Raw genomic sequence first — 12,473 nt, forward strand, 5'->3', positions numbered from 1 at the left:
AGAGAATAGTTTTCTAAAAAAACCTTTTTTTTTATTTGACAATAACTTCGTCAAAAAACATGTTTTTTTGGAATTTTTTTTTAAATGAAAGCTAAAAGTCCAAATTTTTCAATGGTATAATAAAAATTAACAATATCTAACCCCTTTGTGCCCGTACATCGCGTCAAACTTCACAAAAAATTAATACAATTTTCTATGATTGTTTAGAGTGTAATTGTACATAGTTGCAAAATATATTAATTAAAAACAATTAGAGTGCATAAAAGTATAGATTTTAAGCTTCAAAATGAGTTAAAGCAGAAGCATTTTTGATCATTTTTAAAGAAGTTATGACACTTTCAATTTTGCCATTTTTTTATAAGTTTCTATGTGTACTGATACTTTTGAGCGGTACTGTAGTTTAAAATGTGTTGTTTTCGTAATGAATCTATTGTTTCTACATTGAATCTATTGTTTCTGTATTTATTGATGTTGCTGATCCATTTGAAATCATTATTTAAAATAACAAAAAGATTTAATGATATGAAATACTAGAAATTTAAAAAATTTTATAACTTCGAAAAATATTCAATGTTGTAAAGAATTGACATAATACAGATAAAAATTGCAAGTATTTAGTTTTGATCTTATTATTCAATAAAAAAAAAATACATTGCACACAAATATAACGTTATTTTGTAGATGATATGTCAATAATCATGGAGAATTGTAATATTGCCAACACAAAATTTAAATTTGATTAAAAAAAAATTATTTTGAAAACTATTATATTTTTAATGAATTTTTGCTTCAAAGAAACAATAATGGCAAAAAATGTCTCGCAACTAAAGCTACAAATAATTAAAAGGAGTTTTTGTATAGTTAATATCATTATTATCTTAAACAGTGTTCTTAAAAATAAAAGCAGAATGTTTCAAAAAACCTTATTTTGAAAATTTATTAAATTAAACAAAACACTTTGAACAGTATTGAGAAAAATGAGAATGTAATCAGCAGGCATTTAACGTATTGTTTCTTTCATTACGGTAATTTTTTTTATTTGTAACGCTAGCACAATACCGTTGACTCTAACACTGATATAAATTGATAATTGAAGGCAGTAAATAAAAAATAAATAAAAATTTACGATTATATACTTTGATTTAAAAAGTTTCAAGACTGAAAGTAAAATTTATTTGTTTTTGTTAACTATTCACTCATTATATATTTTTTTGTTTTTTTCCAGCAACAACACCCGGGAATTGCACATCTCATGGTATGTATTAAATTAAACCATTGCCAATTTTTTTTCATAATTCTTAGTTTATTAATCAACTGAGTTTTTTTAAATAAAAAAAGGTTTTTGATTACAATCGAAATATTGTGGCAATAACAAAAAAGAAGAAGAATAACTCCCATGATTATCAATTATTCGGTTAAATTTCGCAAGAATGCATGTTTAAATATTTCGTAATCTTAATTAGAAAAATGTGCTCTGGCGTTTTAAAGAACAAAAATGTTCTTTTCTGTTGCGAAAAATGTAAAAGGTGCAGTTTTTTTAAGCACTAGTTTTATATATTTTAAAAGCAAACACCTTTTTTTTCCTTTTTAGAAGAGAATGTTATTTGAAATATGAAACCAAAAAAAATTTGAAGAGGAATAAATTAACAAATGAAATTATCGCATATTTTCTATTATTGTTTTAACTCGAAATGTAATGACAAAACGATAGAATAATTGTTTAATTCAATGTAAAATAGATTTTTTTTTTATTTTACAGCTCTTTCTTACTGTTTTAATATAGATTTGTATTAATTGCCTTGTTAAAACATGTACTAGTAAAGCTATATGCACTTTTTAATAATAGTGTAGCCATATGCTTCGTAGCCCATATTATCAGTCTTTATGTTTCAAAATAATTTTCTTGTTATTCCTTTTTTTTTTTGTGGAGCTCTTTTTACCAGCTTTTGTGCATCATGATTCTAAAAATTATTTTCTAGATATTCCTTTTTTTGAGTAAGCGGGGTTAAAAAATGAACCTTTAGCTATAATTCTTTCTTTTTTTCATGTAGCCTGAGTACTTACGTGTGACATAAAAAAAATTTCTTTAACTATCCTTAATTTTGTTTGTGAATCCCATGTTATAAACATATATGTATCATACTAAAAAAATAGCTTGTGATGCCTATGTTTTTATGTATCATGTCCATAAAAAATAGCTTTTTCCCTCCCCTCTTTCTTTTGAAGCAATTTATCAGCCTTCGTTAAAAATTAGTTTTTAAATGCTTCTTTTTCTGTAGGTTTTTGGAACTTATAGCCTGCACAAATTTTACCCTGTGGCTGAAATAAACTTAGAACGGATTCAACTTTTAGTTAGAAATTTAGTAAAGTTAAAAACTGACGCAATTCAAAATTTCCCTAATATGGTCCAACATGCTTCGTAATTTCTACCAATTCATGTCATTAATGTAAGTGACTCAATACTGGGCTTACAAAAGATTATTATTTGAATTATTTTTCGTTACATATTTCAAAAATATATTCCCTCCAAAGTAATATGCATTGTTGCTATTGTCTTAATTAATAAACTTATGAAAGTGAATTTTGTAAACCTTTTCCAAAAATAGTTACTTATTAAAAAAATTTTTACTTTGGAAAGTATCGGTATCCTTATAAATATGTATTTCCCCTTAAAGCTTTCTTAACCCAAGCCCAACATAAATTTTGAAATTTCGTAAAAATTTCCTTAAAGGGACGCTAAATCACGGGAGAAACTTTTCATCGCAAATTCTCTTTCACCTTCATATGTAATTTAGCAGAAAAAGTGAGTTTAGACATGCCTAGAATAAGCCATAAAATTTCAAAATCTGAAAATAAAATTTTCAAAATATCATGACACTATTAGAAATTTATTGAAAAAAATTTTTTTAATAACAATTTATTTAATTATTATTTTACCATATTCAAACAGTTAACTGTGTGAAAAACCGTTTATTACCTGCTTTACGGTTAAATAACCAGGATTTTATCACCCTAACTAGACCAACATAATGGAGCCACTTAGCTCCTTAGAGATGAGTACCTATTAAAGCCGAGAGAGCTAATCTGTCAATCACATGACTGTCCCAGCGTTGACACCACAATATTTTCACCATACTCTTCAACACACAGAGTTTTCGGTGTCCAGCACTCCCCAATTTAGAAGTACAGATAGGCAAATTATGCGATGAAGAGTATAATTTATCTCTCTGTTCTATCTGTACTTCTTGTGCAACCTATATAGTGCCCACGATAAAGAGTATAATTTGTCTTTCTGTTCTATCTGAACTTCTTGTGTTGTTAAGGTGACTTGGTGCTATATATATGGTGCCCACGTGCCTATATGGTGCTATAGGGTGGCATCAATCCACCTATATGGTGCCCACGATAAGGAATATAATTTGCCTCTGTGTTCTATCTGTACTGCTTGTGTTGTTAGGGTGACATGAATCCACCTGTATAGTGCCAACGATAAAGAGTATAATTTGTCTCTCTGTTATATTTGTACTTCTTGTGTTATTAGGGTGACATGAATCCACCTATATGGTGTCCACAACAAAGTGATTATTAGAAAAGTTAGAATCTTTAGTCTTTGCCAATTTTTTATTTTTTATCATTATTATTAAAAAAGAGAATAACGAAATATTTCTTTACTTTTGAAATAATTCATTTCCTTGAAGATAAAGGAAGAAGGGCACGAAACGTGAATTTGACAAAATATTCGCTCTAAGCCTATACCTGGAAACGGTTTCGTCAAAAATGAAAAAAATTTCACTAAGTTACGGTTGATATCTGAGTATCCATTTTTTCAGCAGTGAAACACTTGTCCTGCTATCTTTCACAGAGAAAAAAGGGGTACCCGTATTTAATATTTTTTTTTAAAAAAAAAGAGAAACTGTAGGCACAAATGGCTTGAAAACTTGTTAAAACATACGAAATTATAATTTTAAGCTAAAAAGTATCTTTTCATTAAAATTTTTCGATTAACCACTTCAAGAGTTGCCTAAACTGCAACGAAAAAAAAAAAAAAAAAANGAGATATGGGAAATGCTTTCTGGAGGTGGAAGTGTAAAGTTTTGGGGATGGACGCGAAAGGTCTTTTCTTCCTTTGCAAGTGTGTTTAATTAAGAAAATCAGATTGGGGAACGAATTCGCTCCGTACGTAAACGGGAAGAAAGTAAGGGAAGAGGTGGCAATTAGAAAGGAGGAGGATTTCCGCTTGTAATGACTCCCGAAAATTCGCCGGAGAGACACATAATTAAGATCCCGCAGCATGGAACAATAGCCAGAGGTAACGCACTTAACGCGGTCCCTTCCTCAGGGGGTCGTCTTCAAATTAAAAAAGGATAATTCAAGTTTATATTTTAGGTTAAAATTGTACAAAAAATAATTTAATTTTTAAATTTAAACTGGAAAATAAAAGACGAGGAAATTCTTTAAAAAAAATAACGAAGTAGTGGTAATATACATAGTATTTGTCTCTTTCTGAGGGGATCATCTACAAATGAAATAAGGATGTTTCATGTTTGTATTTTTAGATTATTTTTTTTTAATATCTAATTTTTAAGTTTGAAAGAGAAAATAAAGGAAAACAAAAACTTTTTTATAAAAGTAGAAATGAAGTTTTAAAGTAGTAAAAAAATCTTGATAGATTTGCGATTAATTAACTATTGCATAGCTGCCATACTGATAAAATTTTCATTCTAAAATTATGATAAAATAACCGACAGCAGTCTGTTCATACAATTAACCGTAAATTTTACTGTAATGAACATTTCTTACCTTTAGGGTTTTGAAACCATTTACAGTTGTTATGGTTAATCAACCATTAGCAACCAATTGGCATGGTTTCAAAACCCTAAAAGAGAATTTCCACTGGACATTGGAGTTAAGTTGTAGTTGAGTTGTATTTTATCAAATAAATCGAGAAATGTGGTTTAATTAGTTTATTTGGTTGTTAGACCTATCGTAAGAGATTGGAAATACTAGACTTTTTTTGTGTTAAGCAGCTTTATTCTGCTGCCATCTGGACATGAGTGAGAGTATCGTATTCTAATAGCCCAGGGTCACGAATTGGGGAGTGCAGGATACTGGAAACTCTTCATGTGTTAAAGGGAATGGACGAAACATTGTAGTGTCAACACTGGGACTTGAACCTCCGTCCAGTCGGTCATGAGGTTGACAGATTAGCCCACTCGGCTATAACATGTACCCAGCTGCAAGGAACTAAGTGGCTTCATCAGGTTATTTAACTGTATTAGGTGAAAGCAATTAATTAACGGTTTTTCTCACAGTTAACAGTTAGAATGCTTTCTTGTTTGCGGTTATTTGACTGTTTTGTTCAAATATGGTAAAATAATAATTAAAGTACCATTTTCCGAGAAATTTCTAACAGTGTAACTCTACTCGATTTACCAGTAAACTACTGGATTCTACCATTTTCTCCTGGTCTACTTATTTAATAAAAATTCTTCTAGTTTTGAATATTTTAGAAAATTCCCAAAAATGAGTAAGTTTTCTAAGAAAGAAAAAAAACCTATTTAAAAAGCATTTTTCCACAATTTATTGCTTGCTCAAATATTTAAGTAAGCATCGCTAATACATAATGAAACGAGCCTCATTTACAGTTTAAAGATTTTCTTTTTCGTTTATTCTGAAATTTTCAGTTTATTTTAACTCAGAACTAAATTTTTAAATTAATTTTAAAAAAACTTTTAACGATCAGAAAAAAATTATCTGTTTAGTACTCTTTAAAATTTTGAGTTAGCGTAATAAAAATATTTGAAATTCAAATTCATTTAATGTTTATCATGAACTGAAAATATTGCAGACCATTTACTATTTGTGTAATAAAGTATTTGTATTTTGAAGGCAGTAAAAATCCCTAAAATTCCCTATATGCAAAATATTTGGTATATTGTGCTACAATTATCATGGAAATTATAGTATTTTGCAAAATCTTTTGGATTTGTTCCTATCCAGGTTGGCAGCTATGCTATGAGTAAATAATATCAATTAATAAAAGTATTAAAGAAGTATAGCATAGAAATATAAAAAAAATAATAAAATTGTGTAAAATAGGGATAAAGTATCCATTCCAATTCTTGTAAAAATATATATCAAAAATAAATGTTGCATAAAATTAACAGCAAAAATAGTACCACAAAAAAATCAGGTAGGCAAAAAATGTATGGCTTTCATAAAAAATAAAATTTTTCCCCCACAATGTGATTTTTTTTAAATTTTGCGTTGAACCTCTCACGCAGATAAGACATCGGAGTCTCTTTTATATATTTTTTTCTGATGCCCTACTTACAAGCAAAAATATATCATGATACTTTTTAAATATAAAAAAAAAATCTGATAAATACTAAAAAACTTGTTAGTCTGTCGGGATTATATTTGTACTAAATTATAAAATAAAATAAAAAGTAGTTCGAAAAAAAATATTTCCTTCATATTCAAAAATTTATTCGAACATAGATTAGATCGAAATAACTGCTAATAAGAGCTAATGTGAAAAATTATTGCTTGAAAGTGAGCCGTGTTTGGAAAATTTTACCGTTAGCGCAGAAAAAAACACACCAGTGTTTCATGTTGAATTTCATAACCATAAATCATTAAAATGTTAAATTAATACAAAATAATGAAGAAAAAAATGAGAAAAAATTTTTAATAAAAAAATTTGTGTCAAATGGTTTAAATTTTTAGAAGCCAAAACAATAATGATAGCTACTTAATAGGGAAACATTCAATATCAATTAAAAAATTAAATTGTCAAGTAACGCGAGATATATTTAGCATTTTCCCACTCAGTATAAATAAAATTAAAATAGTAAAAAAAATAAAAAATTTCAATGCACAGAAAAGTTACGACAAAAATTAGTAAGTTTACCCCTTCAATACAGAAATGCTTGCTTTTTCTGCAACAATATTTAAAACTTTACAAACATTTACGTTTACTTACAGTGTCACAAAATCATTGCAAAACTGTTTCNAAATTGTAAAAAAAAAAAAAAAAAAAAAAACACTCTGCNAGTAAAAAAAAAAAAAAAATTCAATGCACAGAAAAGTTACGACAAAAATTAGTAAGTTTACCCCTTCAATACAGAAATGCTTGCTTTTTCTGCAACAATAATTAAAACTTTACAAACATTGAAGTTTACTTACAGTGTCACAAAATCATTGCAAAACTGTTTTAAATGGTTTCAAATACTATTTTATAAAAATTATTATGCCGTCATTTATTCGTTACCCTGAGCGAAACAATTTATTAGGGTGGGAAAAGTATTTAAAGCTATAAGGAAAACACTTGATTAAATTTATTCCTTTTTACCAGCTTCAGCTTATATTTTTACGAACTTTACCTTCAGGATTCATACTTCGAATGCGATAATCGCTAGCGTTACATTATCTAGAATGCTACTTGAGACGGAGTAACGAATTTCTATAATTTTTATACTGCTTATACTGATTATTGTATTCTCTTAAAATGTTTTTAAATTCTATCATTTGAAACAAAATTTCTCGAAAAAAAGCATAATTTCAAAATTCTATAACCTGTGTTAAACAGCTGACCCAATTCTGAGTTAACCACTATCAATGTTCAAAACTGTTGCCTTGTAATTTTGAATCTAACTCAGAAGAAAAAAGGAACTCCTGGATCAAACATTGGGACAATTTTAAGGAAATAACCCGAATTTGCGTTACATTGAGAGAAAAACTACGAATAATTCTTACGTTTAGCCCAATTGCAATAGGATTCAAACTCATGATCCGTGTACCATTGAGGATATTTCTAGTCAACACTGTGGTCGCTATGAGCCAGAAGCTTAACTCTTCTCAACCAGGCACCGATGGGATTTGAACTGGGGTCTCTTAATTAAGAGGCAAACGCTCTATCATCTGAGCCACTACGTGTGTAGTCACTAGTGAGTTTCGCTATTCGATATATCGAATGTCGTCGTGACACTAGTAGCTTTAATTACTCAGAATACAGAAATTACTTTGGATGACTCGCTTTAGAAGATCAGACTACTCAAAATACTAAGATTTCTTTGGATATTGTTGTGGTAGTCAGAATATGGAGTAGTAAGAGTTGTGACCCTAGTGGATCTGACTACTCAGAATACGAAAATTACTTTGCTATTGAGATGCTAGAATATTAATCGGGCGCTAGTATAAACCGTCTGATAGGGATCTTTTGCCGATTTTAGGGAAAAACTTATTTGTAGTTTTTCATACGACACACGTAGTCTCAAAACATTTTTTTAATTTACTGGAACAATAGCAGCGAAAGCGTTCGCTGTTGTCAGTTGCCATGCAGCATTTTACAAATTTGTTAGGAAGTTAATAGGAGTTGCGTGCATATTTTAAAACTGCAGATACCAATGAAAATGAATTCCGGCATTTTTAAGAACATTAAAGGGTCTGCCTAACTTTTCTCTCAACCCCCGTTGCCAGAGGGAAGCGATGCTATCTCGGCAGGGGGTATTTAATTAGCGACAATCTCTCGGCTAATTACCTTAAGCGGAAGAGAAAGACAGCCCAGCACAATTAAAAGCGAGTGGCGGACCGATTGGAAAATAAATGGAGTTTCTCTCCCTTTCTCCCTTTTCCTGCTTTTCCAGTTCACTCCACCCTCTACCCGCCAACAGAATTGCCCTGATTGAGGGTGGAAGGTTTTCCCCTTTGATTCCTTGGTGAGCTGTCGTCTGAAGTTGCAACTGATTCCTTCTTGGCGAGAATGAATCTTAGCCTTTAATCTTTCCATCCATTGTGAACTCACACACAAAATAATGAGTCTATAAGTTCAGTTTAAACCTTCAGAGACGTCGCCAAAATTCTGATTCCATCTCTGAAAAGTTGAAGTTATGATTAGCTGCTTCAATCCATTGAGAATTCGTTATGATAAACTTGGCATAATTAGTCTCCTTCTTCTTAACTAAGAGATTAAGTTAAATCGCCAAAGGTGGAACTGCGAATTACTGCCAATTAATAAATTGTTTCTTTAATCGAACTGTTCCATGCTGTCGTCCTAGTAACGGTGTGAAAATAATTTTAGTAAAATTATTTCTGAAATATTTCTAAAACTCTTTCTCTTTGATAGCAAAAAAGGCGATTTCATTTGTAGGTTTAAAGTTGATTTGAATTGTATTGGAAAAAGAAGAGATTATTTAACATTTTTAGTAATATATTAATGAGATAGAAAATAAATATCGAACTTAAAATTAGACTTCAAATATTTTAATAATACTCTTAATATTTTGCTTCAAAAAATTCGGGATTATTGTTTTACTTTTAAATTTATGCATCGCTTTTTTTTAACGTTACGCCAAACCATAATACGGTTTATTTCTTTTCTACCATTCGTTTAATAAAACAACTACAGCAGACTATATGATAATCAGATGTTGTAACTTCGAGATCAGTATAAGCATTTTCAGATTATCAGACTACATTATAATCAGACGTTGTACTTTCAAGAGCAGTATAAGCATTTTCAGATTATCAGACTACATGTAATCAGACGTTGTTTCAAGATCAATATAAGCATTTTCCGATTATCGGGCTACGTGGCAATATGACGTTATAATTTCAAGATCAGTATAAGCATTTTCAAATTTTCCGAATATATAGTTATCAGACTTTGCAATTTTGAGATAGGTATAAGCAGAACATTGGAGCATTGTGATTTCCTTTAATATTTAATTGTAAAACTTTTTTTTTAGCAAAAACATACAAGATACACATTAGTTCATATTGTTGGGAATTTATTTTATGTCATACATGTACTTTATGTCATACTTGAGATTTATATTATGAAATATGTTTATGTTTTAAATTATGTATGCAATAATTCCCAAAAGAAATTACATATCTAAGTTTTGTTGTTTTCACTCTTAACAACGCATGAATTTTTATTATTACTCAAAATTCCTACGCCTTTTTTTATTTGATTGCTCGTGTTGATGTGCTCCTACAGGTGTTTACAATACTTGTTGTACAAGTTTTCCTCACGTTTCATTACGTTTTCCATACATTATTTTCAATAAAACTTCTTGTGTTAGCTTACATATTAATACAAATATATTTACATTTCTTTTGTGAGTTATTGAAGGTCAAAGCTAGTGTTTTCAATTTATACATTATTTTGTCTATACATAAGAAATTGTGAGAAAATGAACCGACTCTTTCATGCACGTCTAAAATTTCTTTTTAGCAGCAAATGCATGCTCAGCAATTACCTCCACATGCGCATGCGCCTCCTCTGCCTATGATGCCTCATGCGGCGGCCATCGCCGGACTCCAACCACCCACCCTACCTCCGAGTAGCGCGGCCGGACTCCTCGCACTCTCAAGTTCCCTAGCTGGACCTGCGGCTCATCTTTCAGCAGCAGCCTCCACAGCATCTTCCTCATCCTCATCTTCCATAAAAGACCATAGAGACGAGAAAAGAAATTCTAATTGTGAGTAACATCATATGCCTAACTTCATCTATTAAATAGTTATGACGCTAAAAATAAGGTCATATGTAGGTAGCAAAGTGCACGTTAAATATACAGGAGCTTAAAGAGGGGATACCAGTTCAGATTTCAGCTATGTCGTCTGACCTTGGGTCCGGTTTACTTGGCGTTTCTATTATCACCGTTAAGACTAATTATTTTTTTCTTTTGGCTTAGTGTTAAGGAAGGGTACCAGTTCACACGTCAGCTGTATAGTCTGACCCTGAGGATAATTTACTTGACGTTACCGTTAAGACCAAACCTTTTCCTTCAGAGTCAGGTTAAGGAGGGGTACCAGTTCAGGCGTCTGCTATGTCGTCTTTCCACGAGTTGAATTTGTTAGGCATAATAGCATTTAATTTTTCGCTTTAAAATTTTTTTTATATTTTTTTAATTTTATATATTTTATAATTTTGTATATTTTTTGTTTTATCGTATTTGTTTATCAAATAAAATTTTAATTAATATTTTGTAAAGTTTTAGTTAAATTTTAAATTTAGTTTTAGTAAGTGCCAATTGTTTTAATTTTTAAATTAAACTTTTTTTCTATATTTTCCGATTGATTTTCTTAAAGAAATATTTTATGGATTTTTTTTATTATTTTTTTTATCTATTTACTTACTTAATTTTTTTTTATTTCGTTAGCAGTCTATGAACAGAAATCTAACTTATATAAAAATTGCAGGAAAATTAAAGCTGTTCTTAAAACTTTTATTAGTAGTATACTTTGCTAATTTTTTATAGCGAAATTACTCTATGAGCAGAAATCCAACTTAAATAAAAAAATTGCAAGAAAATTAAAATCAGTACGTAAAACTTTTATTTATAGTGTACTATAAGAGATGCTTGTTATTTTTTCGCTTCTTTTTATATTAAAAAATGAAAATCTAAAAAGCCTATAAAATTGATACTATAAAACAACTTCTCTTCCTTAGAAACAAAAAAGACATCAAAACTAGTTTGTTGAATACTTTGCATTAAATATATTTGAAAATTTCGTTGCCACATAACGACAAAACTAAATAAAAACTATGAATAAATTTTTTAAAAAAAAAAAAACTATATTTTTTGGTTTCGTTCGAAATGATAATCAAAAAATACAGATCATCCGCCCTGTTGCGAGCAAACCGCGGCACATAATTTGATTTCGTTGCATTTTTCTCAAAGATACATTTTCGGAGATGAGAGGAGGGATTTGTCAAACTCGAGAGAGGGGGCTAGACAGCGAGGGGTGTTCGAGAACAAATTCAGTGTTCGAGTATGGAACGCAAACAAGAATCTTAGTAACATCAACATGGTTGCGACAAGCTTGGGTCGACAAACACTTTTAGCGTGTGCAGAGTATATGTGCAAAAATGAATTTCGTTTTTTTCTTCTGCTTTTTCTGCTTCAATATTTACCTTGCCAACTACTACTGGCTACAGGGTTTCCAAAAGCTCGGCACGCCAGCAGACATCCGATTGTTTCGCCAGAAATCCGCTTTTCTATTTTTTTGTACTTCTATCTTTTGTTTACATTTTCTATTTTTCCGTTTGTTTTCCTTTATCGGTCCTTCGTGCCCGGGTAGGGATCTGTTTGCCCACCTCCTTGAACTCGTTCTTGCTCAAGGTATAACCGATGATAGAAATGGATAGGTAGGGTTTCGAGAATTTTTTTTTTTTCTCCTGGAAAGTTCTTTTCCATCATTCTTACAAATTTGTGGTAGGGTGAATTTGTTCTTAGATGTAACGAAGAAGGAATAAATTTCTTTTTCGAAGAATCTTGGTAAAAGCAATTTTCGGTCACATGAAATTCGCAAATCAGGTTCTTTGAGGTACTTCAAGTTGATAAATCTAAAACATCAAACGAATATTTGTTTATTTTATTCTACGTTCATTCGCTGATGGTTTATCATTTCAAGACAAAATCAGATCGTTTGATTTTTGATTAATATACCCAGGTATGGCAAAT

The 12,473-nt window shown here is 30.2% G+C and overlaps 1 protein-coding gene across 8 annotated transcripts in view; it reads left to right on the plus strand.

Annotated features, from left to right (window-relative positions):
- The window catches only part of LOC107445534 (transducin-like enhancer protein 4), a 279,713-nt gene that overhangs the window by 186,612 nt on the left and 80,628 nt on the right, over nt 1-12,473 (plus strand). For 7 of the 8 annotated variants that reach the window (XM_043042558.2, XM_043042559.2, XM_043042552.2 and 4 more), the window contains 2 exons: nt 1,226-1,255; nt 10,241-10,487. In XM_043042558.2, the coding sequence (XP_042898492.1) occupies nt 1,226-1,255; nt 10,241-10,487 (277 nt within the window). The remainder of the gene's footprint in view (nt 1-1,225; nt 1,256-10,240; nt 10,488-12,473) is intronic. The other variant, XM_043042553.2, reaches the window with a different exon arrangement.

Source organism: Parasteatoda tepidariorum, chromosome 7 (genome assembly GCF_043381705.1).
Source record: "Parasteatoda tepidariorum isolate YZ-2023 chromosome 7, CAS_Ptep_4.0, whole genome shotgun sequence".
NCBI classification, from domain to species: Eukaryota; Metazoa; Arthropoda; class Arachnida; order Araneae; family Theridiidae; genus Parasteatoda; species Parasteatoda tepidariorum.